Here is a 17563-nt window from a genome sequence, read left to right on the forward strand (position 1 = left end):
TTAGGATGGCTCCCTGTAAACCACAGCTTCTCCAGTGGGACCCGGATACTTAAATGGAGAGACGGAAGGGTTTAGTACAGAGAAAATAGATCTGTAAATCTCACCATTCAGCACACTCTCCCATTCCCAATTACAGGTACTTGAATTACTTTGCTACCAAATCGAGCCCGACTGGCGTAATCCTGGATCTCTGGGAAGCACAGAACTTCCCAGATGGAAATTTGAGCATGCTGGCGGCTGTCCTGGAAGAAATGGGAAGGCATGAGACAGTGGTGTCTTTAGCAGCGGAAGGGCAGTACTGACTCGTGCGGGGACTGGAAATGAAGGACGGCAATGCACAGGGAGTCTGTGGCCCTCCAGGGCATCACAGTTGAGAAGGAAATCCAGAATGGACCCAGACCGATGAGTTTCAAAGGCAAGATTGCAAGCGGGAGAGAGAAGGAAAACATAACACAACTGCTGATACACGTGCCCACTTTACTCGGACATCATCACAGGAGTTAAGAACAATTGTGTAAATTTGTACCTTGAATTTAGAAATCGACCTAATTTTCCTCTTAGTTGGGCTGTATGCTGTGTGGTACAGGATCTTACAGTTTCCTAGGAAACGCTTTTTATTGCTATCCAGGTATATGGATAAACTTTCTTAACAAACCCAATTTCTACAAACGTTGTTTACATCAAATTGGACAGGGATGCGGACACTGTCCATGGCTCGTTCTATTTTTGTTTAAATCATTTGAAGTTGAAGCTGTGGACGGTTTGTTGTGTCTATTTCAGATTAGTAATTTACAGAGAAATCACAGACTTTTGCTACAAACTGTGTGCATCAAGTGTCTCAGATAATCCTTCCATTGGTGTTCCGTTTCTAGAACTTGTAGAACCAGTGTTACTGTTTGTATCAGGGAGGTGGAGAATCTAAGTGTAAAGGAGAAATAACTAAGACTCTTTATTCCTTGAGGGCACCCATCTGGTGCCCTCTGGGAACAAAGCTGTAGCAATGCAGGGAAGACAGTGATTCATGTTCAGCCACACAAACAAGCATTTCTTCACCACGTGTGTGTTTGTAATACGCAATTTGAGGTGTTTTTTTAAAGGTATCATTATTATTATCATTATTATTATTAATGAGTATTTACAGGTATTCTAGTAAAAGGATTTTCTTTTAGCTTCTGTTTTTGTTAGCAGTACTGTTAGTATTTAGATATTGACTAGACCTGCTTCACTCTTCTGACATAAGGTGGGCGTGGTCACCAGTTTAATTAAAAGGCTTTGCTTCCTTGACCTTTTATCTTTCTTGCATCCTTCTGCACCAGAAAGATAGTGCTCACTGGCTTTGTCAGTCTCTTCTTTCAGCTTGCTCAGGCAAGGTCTTTCTCCTCCGAGTCTTGTTGGGAGAAGCGTGCTCTATTAAAGTTCACTGAATATTGTAGTTATGTGATTACACACTGACTCCCCCAGGGTACTCTGTCTACTTTAGAGGCAGTGTGCATAGAGGAACAGCCTCCGAACTGGCAATCGGAAAACCAGTTCACATTCTGGCTTTGTCATTGTCTAGCTGTGCTACCTTGGGAAAGTCATTGAACCTCCCTGGACCTCAGTTTCCTCACGTGTCCAATGAAAGGGTGGAAGTATTAGATATTCTCAAGGTTCTAAAATGCTAGACTTCTCCTGTGATGTCTCCAGTCTCATTCATCAGTCTGAGGCCCACACTGGACGCTGACCTGGATCAATAAAGAGCCAGCTAGTCTCTTGCCCAGGCTACAGTATGCCTTCCAAATAGTTCCAGCTTTGAAGAGGATGATCCTTACCTGTAACCTATTTGTCATGCTTCCCAGCCTCGTCTTTGTGCTGCTCACCAAGAGGTGGCATCCCTTTATTATCAATTTCTTTCCTCTTTAGGGACCACTTGCCTTCCTGACTAGTTGCAAGTTATGTTCTATTATTGTCTTAATCAAACGTTTTTAAAATTAAAAAAAAAATTAACCAAAAAGTAGTCAAACGACTACTTTGTGTAAACTATGGTATTTCCTGAGAATTATCACAGGCCCTTGGTTTTAACCCAGGGACTCCATTCATTCAACAGGTGGGAAATAAAGGGTCAATAGCCCAGAAGCCAAGCCACGACTGAACAACAAACGTATGAATCAGAACCTTCAAAACATGGCCGTGGTTCACTTTTGGGCTAGAGGTATAGAGGTTACTGACTGGCATTGAACTAGAAATCATTTTAGATATTTTCCTCCTTCTTTACCCATATATTTCCTCTTCTATTTTGGTGACTTCTTAGTATGCCCGATTCCTCAAGGCATCCTTATCATTGAGGAACTATTGATACCTTGTTATGGAGCCTCTTCTCTCACCGTTTTTGTTTCTTCTGTTTGAGGCATATTTTCCATAACCTGTCTCTCTCAGGCCACCCCTGCACCATAGATAAAAACATGTTACACTTATCGTGAAAGGAAGGGATTGCAGTAATAAATAAGTTCAGTGGATAATGTTTGTACCAATGCGTATTTGACCAAAAGATAGTAACACTGTATGCTACGTAAAAAGATTTTTAAATAGATATTTTTTTACAAAGAGGAGGACAAAAGATTGCTATTGTCCATTACTTCAGTTTGAAATAACTTCTCAAGATTGCTCATCAATACTGGTTTGGGGAGCTGTCATCTGTGGAAATCAAGAATTAGAAATCTGAAGGATGTTCAAAGGAACTTCCATGCCTAGTGGAAAGGAAAGAGTGGTTGATTCCTTGTAAGTGAGGTACTCATCTGTCATAGAACCTGTTATGTTCCCCATCAAGTGAATGGCAACTCCCTTACGTACAACACACCATTCATGTCCAATAATTTTCCCTACGAATTCTGATTTCCTTTTCCTTTGGAGTAAAATAATAGCAGTTAGGTTGCTCTCAAACTTAGAAGGTCCAGATTCAACAGTTCATTTCATAGAGAGCCACTCCATCATTCTATGTGACATGTCCTGCCTTTGATTCCTAGGGTTTCTATATAGCTTGTGAGGAAGGACGCGCTTATTACTTCTTTGGGATGGGGAAAAGAAACCTATCATTTGTGCATAGTGCCATCTAGTGGTGCACAACGCAATCTATCCTAGTGTCACAAAAATTCACGTAAAGTTGTTTGACAAAGGGAATTAATAGCTAAACAGTCAGGATCTTTAGGACACACGTGGGTAAATTTTCACTTCAAATCTATAGTTTTCTTATTGTCACACTTCTTTACTTAAATCACCCATAAAAATTCCATGTCATTATGAGGCTAGTACACCAACTCTTTCACACACGGTATGTCTCAAGTTGGTTTGGGGTAATAGGAATGATAGAAATACATAAATCTCTGTATAAAACAGTTTTTGAAGAGTTGTCATGTTTAACATTTACATTTTTTATTGAGATTTGGATGTTTTAAATCTCTTACATTTAGTTTTCTAATATTTATTTTTGGAAATGTAAGAAGAATCCGCTTACAAATAAGTCTTATATATGCAAATGACAGAACTGTGTCTAAGGAAGGGAGATTTGTGATTGGTAACCAGGACTGGAAGGAAGATTCCTTTCTGCTGAATGTGGGTGTCTAAAGGCAGAGGTCTCGTCCCATTTTCATTTTATTCTCACCACATTCATTTAGATTTCCTTAGAGTGATCTGGAAGGAATAGAAACTGGATTCAGTACTGGTAACTGGACACAGGGTGATGACAAACATGTAACAGAGAACAGCCTTTTCACAAACTGTGTGGACACCAATGTGGACACTCACCTCTGCTACAAGGAAAAAATCCCCATCCTCAGATGACTTCTTCAAAGGCAGGACAATATTTTGGGTGAGGTGTCCAATACTCAACTGTAAAACCATTACCCATTTTCATATGTACTATTATTTTAGAGATATTACTCTCTTAACTTTCAAACAGTAGAGCCATTTGTTAGGAAGAAATCATGGAGACTGAGTTTAGGACACTCTGGAAATTAGATACTCTGTAATTTTTTTTAAGATATTTATTTCTCATGTAAGTTAGATACCTTCAAAGTAAGCATTCAGATGGTGGAATCAAGACTTTTTACTTCTGGAGAGAAGCAAACGAGGCTCTCGTCCTTTGTATCCCCATGTGTATGACTGTCAGAAACACAGCAGATATGCTTTCGGTCCACTTCTGTCATCCACGTATGAGGAAGGGAGCCAGTAAGGTGATCACTAACTTCCTAGAATTCACAAGCCTTTGCCAGTATATGGTCTGCCCCCATGGGGTCAAGCAAATAAAAACTATATAAGGACCTGCAAGAGAGTGTAAAGAATGTAGAAGAAGTTTACATGTTGAATTTTCAGTCTTGAAGTTGAATGTGAGTTTTCTTTAGCTTTTGCTGAGCAGTTGCTCTGGACAAGTTATCTGTTTCACATAGAGACCTCAGTACAAGTCCAAGGCCAATGAGGGAAAGGATGACCATGGAAACAGCTGAAATGAAACTGGGTTTTATCCATCTTCTTTGAGAATAGAGGAGCTTTTGTGAATCAGAATGTTGTTGCTTAAAGCCAATTATTTGTAAAGATGATAGTGGTCAATGAGCATTAGATTTTATAGATCCAATAAGGAAAATATTTTTATTATTATCTCAAGGTAATAAGACATTTTTTTTACCTTCCGAGTGCCTCATAGGACCAACTATTACACTTTGGGTTTTTTGTTTTTGTGTGTTTTTTTTTACCCTTGTTGAACTAATGTTGAATGAAATCCTTAGAACTTTGACTCTGTGCAATGAAGTGCTGTTTCTCTACCCTAAGAAATATATTTGTATAATCTCTGGCTGTAATGATCACTTTCAAAGATTTCCCTTGCATTCTCTGATTTTTTTCAATGGAATAAGTCATAAGGGGAATAAATATATTGCAACCAATGTTAATTTAAACCTGTGTCCATACAGGTCAAGTTAGCCAAATGGAGTCATAAGTATTTCCAGAATTCATGCCTAAAACCTGCTATTTTGGAAAGGCAGGGGTGGGGGGAGGGGGGAATGGCAACGTATGTCACTGGGTAGGTTTTCCCTGTGAACTAAGACTAACAACTTTCTGATCCTTCAGGCTTACTGGCCTTGTGCTTGCCCCCATTTTCAGAAATCCTACTTAAAAAAAAAAAATCTGTCTTCAGGAGAGTTCAGGGTTCCCAGCTTTTCCGGTAGGCTTGTCCCCTCCTCCTATTGATTTGTGGTGGGATACTAATGAGCTCATTCAACCAAATGTAACATATGCTCCTCGACCGATTTTAGAATGGCTGAGGGAGGCATCACCAAGACAAACCACCAGGAACTCCACAAATGTGCTGGTACACAAACCCCAGCAACCGTAAAGAACTCACTGTTGGTAAGAGGCTGTTTCCCAGCCAGCTGTACACTTAGACTCTCGGGGATTGAAGAGATCTTCCAGAATCCAAAGTTGGGAATCTCTGCAGAATGTCGCAAGAGTTGTGGCCAGTACACCAGTTGTTCAGAAGACAACGAGGAAGCTGCCCTGAGACACAGTCAGCTGCCCACCAGCCAAAGTATTTGGTACTGTATACCAGCCTCTTAACATGCCATTTGAGATTTGTGCCTCGGCAATATTGTAAATTGCCGAAGGCCATCACCCTTCAGGGCCCATTGTAAATATTCTCAAATTCTATGTGTCATCCTTCAATTCCAAAGATCTGTTGGAATTGGGGCTATCAGAGCCGCTGTTGAGCCTGATGGCGCTGACCCAGGGTGCAGTAACCCTCATTTCTGGAGTTCAGAACGTGAATCATAGGCCGGTATCTCTGAGCAGTAGCCTAGGAGTTGATGAGCCATTGACCTCTGCACCTCGGCACGATGGTGAGGCGATATCCAAGAATCGTGACGTGAGCTATCTTCTCCATGCTAAAACAAACCTGTTTTAGAACAGCTTAAAAGAGCAAGAAATCGACAGCCAGTGGAAAATGCCTTTGCCTTTTTATACTCTTAAAGTCTCATATGACGCCTGTAATCCTAGGGGCTTAAGTTCAAGTGCGTACCCCTCCAGGCCTTGGGAAAGAAAGAGGACAGCAATCAGAACAAGCTGAGTGGTTTGCGTTCTCCCCCTCACTCTTCCCTCGATCTGCCATTGGTACCGAATCCCTCGCCCTCCAGACAGAATGCATTCAGCCAATTGCAGGGAATATCATCACTGTGTGTGTGTTGGGTGTCAGTGTTGTACATGTTCACCGAGTTTAACGTTGAGCTGTAGCAAGTTGGTGACCTTCCGCTTCGCTCTTTCTAAAGAAGACAGGCAGTGTTTGTCAGAGAGAAATCCCCAGCAGTCTGTGTTGAAGAGCCTGTGTCATCCACCTGCTGTTCCCTTTGGAACAGTTCAACTGCAGAAGTGGATTGAGATTTTGTGCTTTGTCATTTTTCTTTTGGAAACACGACAACACAACTTTGGCTTTTCAGATACGGAACACTTCTTTTGTTGTTGTGGAGTTCCCTCTTGCTGTATCTTCTATGCAATTCCTTTTCTAGAAAACCCCTGGTGGAGGAGTGCTCTCTGGGCATCCCGTCCACCATGCCGCTGTGTGGTGAAGGTGAGGGATGCCAGCTCTGGGTGTGCCTCTTCTCTCTCCCTGCTGCCTCTCCCCATTTTTCCTGCAGTCCCTTGGTTTGTAAATTGCCTGCATTTATTCTGTCAGCCAACATGTACAAAATGTAAGAAAGAATTTTTAAACAGGTAATAAATTATATTTATAAGCAACAGAGTGCTACCTCCTTTGTTTCTTCATAACAAAACACTCCTGTGTGAAGGGTCACCCTGCGTTTCTTTCGGACAGAAAAGCCCTTGGAGTCGGCAAGGATGGTAATCACAGCCTCCCTTGGGGACAGGATGAAGGTTCTGGAATCAGTGTTTCTCAGGCCTCTCTGCACATTATAATCACCTGAGTAGCTTTAAAAACCACTAGTGCCTGGAGGTGCCTGGGTGGCTCAGTTGATTAAGTGCCATACTCTTGATTTCAGCTCAGGTCATGATACCACAGTCATGGGACCAAGCCCCGTGCTGGGCTCCGCGCTGAGTGTGGAGCCTGCTTAAGATTTATATTCCCTCTCTCTCGCTCTCTCCCTCTCTCTTCTCCCCGTCTCAAGCTCACTCTCAAAATAAACAAACACATCACTAGTACCTGACTCCCGACCCTAGAGGTTCTGATTTTATAATCTAGGGTGTGGCCTGGTTGTTGAGAACTTTTTAATGGCCCCCAAGTGATAGTGGTGAGCAGTAAATGGGGAGAACCAGTCTTAGAGCAGCATCAGAAGCTCCTGGGGACCTTGTGGATAAAAAGAATATGGGGCTCTCCCCCGAGAGACCTGATTTTAAATGAAATCAGTTGTTTGCAAACAACTACGCTAATTGGTAGGGCATGAAAGATGAGCCCGGTAACCCAGGATGCCCAGAGCTATGGCAAATGCCACCGGTACAGGACACCCCGTCACCCCTTTAGAGCGAGCCAGCAGAAGGCTCCAAGCATGCGGTGGATGATGGCCATGAAACGAGTGGAATCAAAGGCGGCTCCTCCCTTAGTGAGAGAACTACTTGGAGCCGTGTCCTTGGACGGACCGCAATCTGCCCACCCCTGCTCAGGTGGGATCACAAGAGTGGATGACAATTGTACCAATGCTGAGAAAACGCCCCCTCCTGAGGCCTGGGAGACAGTGACTTCAGACAGATTTAAAGCTGGGGTCACAAACTCAAATGTTTGTCGGGACTAAGGAAGTAGTGACTGTGTGTAGAACTGGAACCTCGGGAAAAGAAAAGGCAGAAGTGGGTTCTATGGCTGGACTAGAGATTTCAACTCCATCCAAAAAGATGAAAATACAGGGGTACCCGGGTGGCTCAGTCAGTTGAGCGTCTGACTTCAGCTCAGGTTCATGAGTTCGAGCCCGCATCGGGCTCGCTGCTGTCAGCGCAGAGCCCGCTTCGGATCCTCTGTTCCCCCCTCTCTGTGCCCCTCCCCAACTTGCACTTCCTCAAAAATAAACAGACACTTAAAAAATAAAGATGAAAATACAATTAAAGAATCAAACGGTACTTCTCAAAGAAATGCACAGGGTGGTAAGACTCCCCCATGCCGTCCACTGACCCCTACTCTGGAGTGTTGGTAGCTGGGATCCCTGTTGGGAAAGCTGAACCTACGAGAGCTACCAAGTGAGTCTGTGAGGACGCTGACATGCAACCTGGGCTGGGGACACTACGGAGCTCTCTAAGGCCTGGCCTCCCGCTGTATCTGTCCTCCTGGGCCAGCACACAGGCACCAGGCAAAGAACCTTCTTCTGTCCCAGAGGTCTTGCAGCTCAGAACCTAGGGTAGAAATTACTTTCCAGAAACAAAAGTCCTTCTAAGAGTGGGGTTGTAACAAATGACTTGTGCCAAGAGAAGGTTCTGTTCTCCTGAGCTGGGATTTACTACCCGTCTCCCTTCAAGTCCCATGAACGGCCATAGCATATAGAAGTGGGGCACAGAGAGGGGCGAAGAGGTGTGCCCACAGTGAATTGTGACTTCTTTATTTATTTTAATTTTTTTTTCAACGTTTATTTATTTTTGGGACAGAGAGAGAAAGAGCATGAACGGGGGAGGGGCAGAGAGAGAGGGAGACACAGAATCAGAAACAGGCTCCAGGCTCTGGGCCATCAGCCCAGAGCCTGACGCGGGGCTCGAACTCACGGACCGCGAGACCGTGACCTGGCTGAAGTCGGACGCTTAACCGACTGTGCCACCCAGGCGCCCCTGAATTGTGACTTCTTTAAACATCGCTAGCTTATATCCTGTTGAACTCACGTCGGTGAGGAAAAGCTGCTGCTGCGTGCTGGGTGGGGCCTTCACGTACTTCACAAATTCATCTCATGTGCTTCTCATGAGAGCCCTAAGCAGATGGGTATTTTTATCCCATATACAGGGGAGAAAACGGTGCTCAGATTCTATACTTCCACAGAAGTGAGAAAGTGAAAACCACGGAACGTGAGCCAAGTCGATCTGAATCCCAGTGCTGGGATGAATTCCCTTGGCCCAAGTGCAGCTGGCTAAATGCAGCCAGTCACACGAACACTTTGGGGTCCCTGGTAACTAAGGGAGTATTCTTATACTGCCTGTGCCCAAACGATCCCGGGCTTCTCTCCTGACCCAGTCTTCAACGGATCCCCTCAAAACTAAACTTTCTACCCTACCTGCCGAGATTCACAATCCAAGCAGAAATAACCCAATCCTTTCCCTCTCCCTTTGCAGAGGGCTTTCTCTGGTCCAAGGGGACGCCGTTTCCGGGGCAAAGGCAATAGCCTCCTTCTTCCATACCCCACGTGTCACGGCTGGGAGGAAAGATGGGGTCTTTGTCATAGTGTTCTGCTGCCTCCGGACCGCAGTCCTTGCATGGAACCCACTGCTTTGTGCTTCAGCCTACCAGGCCCGACTGGCCTCTGTCCCGACTCACTGTCCTCACAGACCATCCCCCATTTTCCTGTGGCCCTGGAGAACTCGGCCTCACAGCCTTCCTTTCCTTAGACTGCTACCATCCTCAGGGGCCCCAGGATCCATGAAGACCTATCCAAAAGCCTTACTGTTGGGTTCTTCTTTCCGTACCGATAATCTGGTCCACTAGCTGAATCCCTGCACTCCTGTGATCACACCCTCCTGCCCGTCCTTAGCCTCGCTGCTCTCTCTCTGAAGCGTCATGTGGACTGCAGCCCCTGTCACTGCTGGTACACCACCCCAAACCCGGAAGGGTTCTCTGTCCTTGGACCTAGTTTCCCTCCACCCGCCAGCCGCCTCCTCTTCAATCCCTTCTCTGGGCCACGTCAGCCATCTCCCTGGATGGTGGTGATCCGCGTTTTGCGTGATCCATGACTGCACGTGCCCGAAAACCTTCAACCCTGAGTGAATGTTTGTTGCAGGCCCCAGGCCTACGCTTCGGGAGCTGACAGAAACCACGCAGGAAAGGGGCACCATGACTTTGTACCGCCAGCTAATATTCAGCAATGGCTGAGCGCTGACTTCATGCCGGATGCGTGGAGGGCTTCGTCTTCAGGACGGTGTCACACATTAGGTAATATTATTCTCAACTTCAAGGGACAGAAAAGGAGTCTCTGTGAGGTGCACACAGGTCTGTTGTCACACAACTGAGGGTATGAGAGGCTCCACACAGGCCGCCTGGCAATCCACAGCCCACCCTCTCGGCCGCTACGCCACACGGTCGGTCCCGTCCGCGAACCAGGCCCTCAGCGCTGCCTGTAACCATCTGGCTGCAATTTTCCACAGCGCAATTTTAAACTGTCTCACTTGTCCCAAACCCCTCACTTCCCTACCTCGCCTCTCGCTCTCAACAGATGCCTGTACCTCCTAATTACAGAGAAGACAGAAGCCATCAGACCATTTATCTCGCTCTCCCGCCACCAAACACATAAGCTTACCTGCATCATTTTCTTCCACGGCTGCCTTCCCGCCTGTTACAATGTGACATTTTCAAAGATGGAAAAAAGGCACAACTATAAGATAACAGACATGTTCTTTCCAAGGGGATAAAGAATCCATTTTATTTCAGTGGGGGGGTGGGGGGAGGGGGGAATGTTAAAACAAAGCCATATACAATTTGTAACAAATACAATTGTTTGTTCCCTAGTCCTGAATAATTACAGTATATACAAATTCAATAAGGCACTGGTTCCCCAAAAGAACACAAATGAATCTTCTTTTGAAACAGACAGACAACTAAACCCCTTATATATTGCCAACTTTTCTCCAAAAAATATGGCATTGTTCTTTGTTTTGTTTTACAAGAGGAATCATAATTGCTAAATTAAACCACTTCTGATGCCACTTCTTCCATTTCCACTGCTGTGCGACCGAGTTTTCTAAAGAGATAGAACTGCAGAACTATTCAAGTTTAAAAAAAAAATTGCTTTCAGTGCCTTCCCGCTCACAAACAAAGAAGAACCAGAACAGACCAACGGCGTAAACCTCCGTAACGTCTAATGACTATGCATGACTCTAGGAACACGAAATTCTGTCGTTATTCAGTATTTCCTGTACCTGAGTACACAACAATCGAGATGTGTCAAGGAATTCCCTGGAAACAAAATCTTGGCATGTTTTCTAAGAAGCTCTATGTTTGAAGAATAAACAGAACAGTCACTAGTGGCCTGTGAGCGGTGCTGCCTGGCAAGGCCAAGCCCTGTCTCCTCCTACACGACGTTCATAGCACTGTCACTTGTGACTTAACCAACTACATGCTTTCATAAATAAATATTATGTTTCATTTAGTACTTTATCATCCATAATATTTTACTCTCTAATCCACATAATGGAGTTGTGCCAGACTCCAAACTGAACATAATATTTATATATACATATATATTTATATAATATATACACACATACATAAACTATAAACCTGAACATCTTAGCATACAAAACTCACATTAGCTAGCAACTAATATTTTAGGATTCCCTTGGAGGGGAGGGAGTGATTAGAAGAAAATCTTAGTCTTTGAAATAGTCTTGAAAGGAAACAACTGACTACAGTAATTTTCAGGTTCCCACTTACTCTATTGAAAGACAAAACAAAAAAAACAAAATTCACTTCTGAGCTACTAAAAATTTAAAAATCAAAAAGTATGATTTGGAAGTGAGTAGGTAGTCCCTTTAAGAACAATTTAGTATTCCCTAAATAAGGTGGGTTTGGGTAAGATACAAAGAAAAGTCTACTCATAAATAAAAGCCTATCTCACTGAAAGACACTAACAACTAAATGGGTCTTTTTAAATATATCCAGAATAATTTTTAAATGTTCATAGTGAGTAAATCAGGTTGAGGATTAGAAAGCAAGCTATAGATTTTTCCCAAACAACTAAACAAATAATATAGAAGAAATTTGGATACTGTTTTAATTTCTTCCCATTCTTCATTGAAACCAAGTCCCCCCTACAAATCTAGTTTACTTTCAAATCATCACCTCCCCACAAAGTATTTTGATTGAAGTTACCTATGTATAAAAATTTACCAAAAATAACACACATTTTGATCTAAGAGGTAAGCCCAACCTCGCTTAAATTTAGGGAAAATCAAGAAACACAACTGCGTCCCCACTCAACGGGCATCAATGTTTGCTTATTTGTTTGTAGATTATCTAATTTAGAGGCACTGAAGTTTCTCTCCAAGGCTCAGATGATTATCACACTTCATTGTACGCACACATTCCTTCCAAGCTATCACAGGGGATACAATGAGACCCAAGGGAAAGGAACCTTTGGGTTGCGATTCAGGTGATTTTAATCTCACTAAAAGCAGCCTTCTGATTACAATTCTATTTGGAAACGAGTGTTTTAAATCTGGGAGAAACAAACATTGTTCCTAGTCAAGGGTTAAGAAAATCTTCGTTACACACAAAACGCGGCTCTAAAGCACTGGGAAGAGAATGCTGACTACAGAACACTCTTTCTCCTGATGTTCTCCCAAACTGTAAGCACAGCTCACAACCACTCTGTGCTCTAAGACGTTTTCAGGTTGAACAAGTCACCAGCTGCAGGCCTACTCCAGAAGTGAGGAGAATATTTTCTCATTTTTCATGCAGCTGTCACATTTTCAAACACCCTCCATCCTTCAGGCACCAACTGGTGAAAATGTGTTATAAAACACTGCCCCCTGGAGTATTCTGGAAGGAACGTCGTGTTTAAAAAGACCAAGAAGTACTTCCCCAATTCTTTACTAAACACTGCAGAATCTCTAAGAAACAAAAGAAAACCACAGTAAGGACACCTAGACGGATACAGGCGAGAGGGGTGTGCACAATTTTAAGCTTTATGTTCCTGTTGCTGAGGACTATTGGCCCTGTCAATGATCTGACTCACGTTCCTCAAAAGTTCAAACCCCACAGAGCCGAGTAGGTGAGGAGATGCTTTGCACAAGTGCCACAGAGAAGAAAAATAAATAAATTAATTAACAAGTGAACTGAACGTCATGAAAATAAAATAAACTGAGTCAGCACTCTTAAGACGTGAAATTATCATTTAGGGTGAGTATGCTCGATCCATATCTATCTTAGAATAATAAATCACAGCAGCCATAATATTTTGTGCCCTCCACTTGCTCTCTTCTGCTGTCCCCTCTGGAGGTTATATTTCTACTTTTAAATTAAAATTTAGTTAAATTAATATGACATGCTTTCTCTCCTTCCCTTCACTCAGACACAAAAGAGACAGACAATAACAAAAAGAAACTGTCATTATCTATATACAAAATAAGACAGGCATACTTTCCCTTGTGCTTCTAAGGCGGGCTCTCCTGCATAGGTAAGAGACAAGCCATTTGCACCCCCAAGCCTCATCTTCTACCTTACTGACATATTTTTCTTACAACACAGGAGCAAAATTAGCTCTATTTTAAAGAGGCTTGTTTATAACAAAACTGATGGCAATTTTATGTAATATCGATCCTTTCGTTTGAGAGATCAAAAACATGCATGGGTCAGTTCTCTGCACCTAAAAACAGCTCTGTTTGTGTTTAATGAAAAGGAAAGGATTTTACCGTGACAGAAACGCCTTAAAAGAATCAGAAACACAAAGTGGTTCTAAAGAAAAGCATCAACACTTACTACTTCTCACAGAGTCACATGAAACCTTCATTTGTTCCATATTGTCTGAAGCTACGAAGGGTCACCTGCAGGAACCCTCAAACGAGGTCCCAGACAGGTGGCATCTGTACCCAGGTGCATTCACATTGCTGTGGCGGCCCCTAAATTCAGGGCTGGCCAAAGTGGTCTGAGGAGGCAGAACCGGGGAGATTTTCAGAGGAGTTCCACTCTGTGTTCTCCAACTTCACAGACTGTCTCTTGGTTTGAAGAGTGCAACAAAATTATACTAATGGAAAAAGGTATTTTAAAACTTGCCTTCCGGCAGAATTTCTGGGAAGACCTTGTGTTGTTATTAAACTATAATAGTAAAAACCTTAAAACATCTACATTATTTGTTCTATTTTGGCAAAATTAAAGCATCTTTTGAAGGAAAAAAAAAAGGGCAATCCCAAAATACAGGGCTTTCTTAGAAAGCAACATGCGTCATATCTTGAACAAGTTACCCAAGCAGTTTCTCCCTCCTACAAACAGACACGGTAAGAACGTGTTTCTGGGAACTTCTCTTTGTCCAGGCTGCTCCCTGAGAGGTGAGGCTGAACCCACTGGGAAGCAGGATGGTGTTCAAGGCTTGTACTGTGGATGCTTCTGGAACATCTTTTGCTCTGCCCACAAACAGAAGAGTATCTACTGGCTTTCTCAAGAGGTGCTTGTTTTTTCCCCTCAAATCAGAGTTTAATGTCCTGGGACTCTGACATTTTGGCTAGTGTTTTCTTGACGCGCAGGGCGGTCAGTCGTGATGCAGGATTGTGAGCCCAGCATTCCATCATGAGCTTTCCCATCTGCCTCAGACACTGTGGGAAGGGAAAGGAAAGCTGGAGTAACACAAGACACAGGAATTATCAGCAAGGTGGCCATTTGATATCTGGCTTTTGGTCTGAGGCTTCAGAAGTTTGAATATATATTTTTTATTTTTTTTAATGTTTATTTTTGAGAAAAAGAGAGAGAGCGAGTGCAAGGGGGCAGGGGCAGAGAGAAAGGGAGACACAGAATCCGAGGCAGGCTCCAGGTTCTGAACTGTCAGCACAGAGCCCAACTCGGGGCTTGAACCCACAAACCGTGAGATCATGACCTGAGCCAAATTCAGGTGCTTAACCAACTGAGCCACCCAGGCACCCTGTAAATATAGTTTCAAAAGATACTCCTAAAAGCATGTAGACAAAATTCCATACAAAATTCTTTTTTCATACAAATTCTAAATGACTAAAACACATTTTCATGTATTCCTTATGACAGTAGCAAGCAGGTGGTTTTGCTGATTGTAGAAGAGTGTCTTTGAAGTCCGTATTAAACAAATACAAAAATACCCAGGGAGTCTGTGTTCCACTCCACACTCCTACATTGTTTATAACACTCGATGAGCTTAAATCTTTTATCTAATTCCATACTATTCAAACAAACATGGTTATTCCTAAATCACAGCTGTCTGCTACAATAAGAGCATCGCACTGTACCATTTAACAAGATTAATGACCTGTGCACAGCCTTGCTAAAACTTTCTCCTGTGTTCTCCTGTGCCACATCAATTATTGGTCTTCCTGTTGAAAAGCACTATTTCACTTCATTAGAAATCTTCAGTGAAGGGATTCTGAATAATACCAATGCCTGTAACCACCTTCAAAATAACAGAACTCCAGGATCTCATAAAGTTTTCTGCATAGCTCATTGGAAAACATCTGCATTATTTAGCATTTCAGTAACGAGACACAAAAACAATGAACCAAGGGTTATTTTTAAATGCATTTAACATTGAAGAATTAGTTTATATACAGTGCTCTTTCCATTTGTTGGCATTGGCTTTGGTACATGTTTGGTGGGGTGGGTTTTGGGGGGGTTGCTTTTTTTTCCCCCTGGGGATGCTTCAAACTCCTCTCTGCATGTTCCAGCCTGCCCAAGCACTCCAGGACTTGGTGAGTTTACAAGCTTGGAGCGTGGATGCAGAGGAAGCGGAGGAGGAGATGAGTCAGGAAATGCAAGGCCACCTAACTCGCTTCCTCCTTCTGAAGAGCTGCCTTCCAGACCTGCTCAGGTCTCATCACTGTGTCCTCAGAGCCAGGCTGAATATGGGTTTGTTCAGACTGCATCATATCATTGCCTGTTAACAAAGGTTTATGGCACAGTTGGGCAGCTCAACTAAGTCAACTAGTATCCCTTCAGTGTAAAGAAAACTAGATTCTGCAGATGCCTATCTTTTCTCTCAAGATGAGAGACTGTTGCAGGCTGGTTTGTCATGGAGAAAATCATGACGCTTTAAAGACACACACACACACACACACACACACACACACACACACACACACAGAAAGAACATCCTTTATGCAAATGTCAGGACATCACAAACAAGTGAAATAATGTGTACCCACTGTGCAGGCTAAGTGTTAATCCAGTCAATATAGTTTAGAAGTAGCAAAAGCAAATTGGAAAAAAGAAACAGATAATTTAACATACTACACTTAGCTCCACATAAATGACTGCAGTGAAGCACCATTACTGTCACCATCAAAACAAAGAAGGAGGATTCCTGTAGTGAATATACGGAATTTCAGCAAAAAGAGAAGAGTCTATTTAGAAGTTGGTCATAGCCACCTGTTTACCTCAAGCCTTACCTCATCACTGCTCCACCGGTTGGGGAATGAGGGACGTAGCTTCTTGATGCACACGATCTCTCTCATGTCCTCGTAAGAGGGGTCACTGGGCACCAGATCATGATAGGGAAGCTGGTATTCTTCCACTATACCTGAAAATATGAGTTGTTTTTGAACTATTATTATCATCACTTTCTATGAGGTAGACGTAAACGGCCAACATACAAACCGTTCTCAAAAAGTTCTGTCAGTACTAAAGACAAGTGTAGGCTGAAAAACTGCAAAATAAGTCTTGAAAAACTACATGTGCCCCAATGACACTTAATCTAATTAAAAACATAAATAGAAAACCTAATGAAACATATTATTACAGGTTTTTTCTAATTTCCCAAAGCTAAGTAAAACAAGCATCTCAAATTTATTTCCAATTTCATAAAGGGTCTTGTGTGCCAAATTAAAAAAAGAATCTATATTAAATCTCAATGCAAACTTGGCAGGCACCTCCCAAACTCATACCGCATAATATGGGACTGTTTCTATTATTGCAATATGAGATTATGAATCTCATAATACATTTGGCAGTGTGTCCTACTCGAACAAAACGGGAGATTTACATTTTTCTGCTTAATCATAAGAATGCACTTTTCCGCACTTAAAATTCAAAAAATTATACACACCTAAAAATACCAGCCATGATTTTTTAGGTGCAAGAACTGTCTGATTTTTAATTATTTTATCCTTTAAATTTTCTGTGTTTCACCCAACTTTCTCTAAGAAATGCATTACTTTGAGAAAAAAAGAGGTCATAAAGGAGGGTTAAGATACAAATCTATGTCATCTTAGGAAAATGGTACTTAGCGTGAGAAATTCCGTTTCATTTTTCCTAGTATCTACCTTCTACCTTATTCCTTTTGTCCTTTAGAAAAGCAGGCTACTTATATCTTCTTTTCAGTCCTATCTGATTAACTCCTCACAATAATTACCAGCAGCCTCTGTCCTTAGAGGATACTGCTCTGAACACTCTACGTGGAGCACCTTTCCTCCCCATCCTGAATCATCTATTACAGAAGCGTAATTGCTTTTATCTGAACAAGATGATACTGCCAGGTTGGCAGGTTATCCAGTGCATCATTAAATTCGCTGGGGTTTACTCTGACAAAAGCAGGAGTCTGTGTTAGGCCCTTTCTTGCAAACTCAAACCCATATATAAACCTAAAGGACGAGAAGGTTCAGCAGTTTCCTCAGACCATTCCAGCTCACTGTCTTGTTCCTCGCTGAGAGCACAGAGCATGACTGCGTGTGTCGTCTACATTAA

General features: G+C 42.7%; 2 protein-coding genes across 21 annotated transcripts in view; one reads left to right on the plus strand and one right to left on the minus strand.

The window, feature by feature from the left end:
* UNC5C (unc-5 netrin receptor C) overlaps window positions 1-6753 on the plus strand; it is a 357599-nt gene extending 350846 nt beyond the window's left edge. For both annotated transcript variants that reach the window (XM_019829187.3, XM_011281792.4), the window contains one exon: window positions 137-6753. In XM_019829187.3, the coding sequence (XP_019684746.1) occupies window positions 137-302 (166 nt within the window). In that variant the 3' untranslated portion in view covers window positions 303-6753. The remainder of the gene's footprint in view (window positions 1-136) is intronic.
* Window positions 6754-10540: 3787 nt separating this feature from the next.
* BMPR1B (bone morphogenetic protein receptor type 1B) overlaps window positions 10541-17563 on the minus strand; it is a 419833-nt gene continuing 412810 nt past the window's right edge. For all 19 annotated transcript variants that reach the window (XM_023252925.2, XM_045056071.1, XM_045056075.1 and 16 more), the window contains 2 exons: window positions 16270-16400; window positions 10541-14457 (listed from right to left, as the gene is read on the minus strand). In XM_023252925.2, the coding sequence (XP_023108693.1) occupies window positions 14332-14457; window positions 16270-16400 (257 nt within the window). In that variant the 3' untranslated portion in view covers window positions 10541-14331. The remainder of the gene's footprint in view (window positions 14458-16269; window positions 16401-17563) is intronic.

The sequence above is a fragment of the Felis catus genome, chromosome B1 (assembly GCF_018350175.1).
Source record: "Felis catus isolate Fca126 chromosome B1, F.catus_Fca126_mat1.0, whole genome shotgun sequence".
Classification (NCBI taxonomy): domain Eukaryota; kingdom Metazoa; phylum Chordata; class Mammalia; order Carnivora; family Felidae; genus Felis; species Felis catus.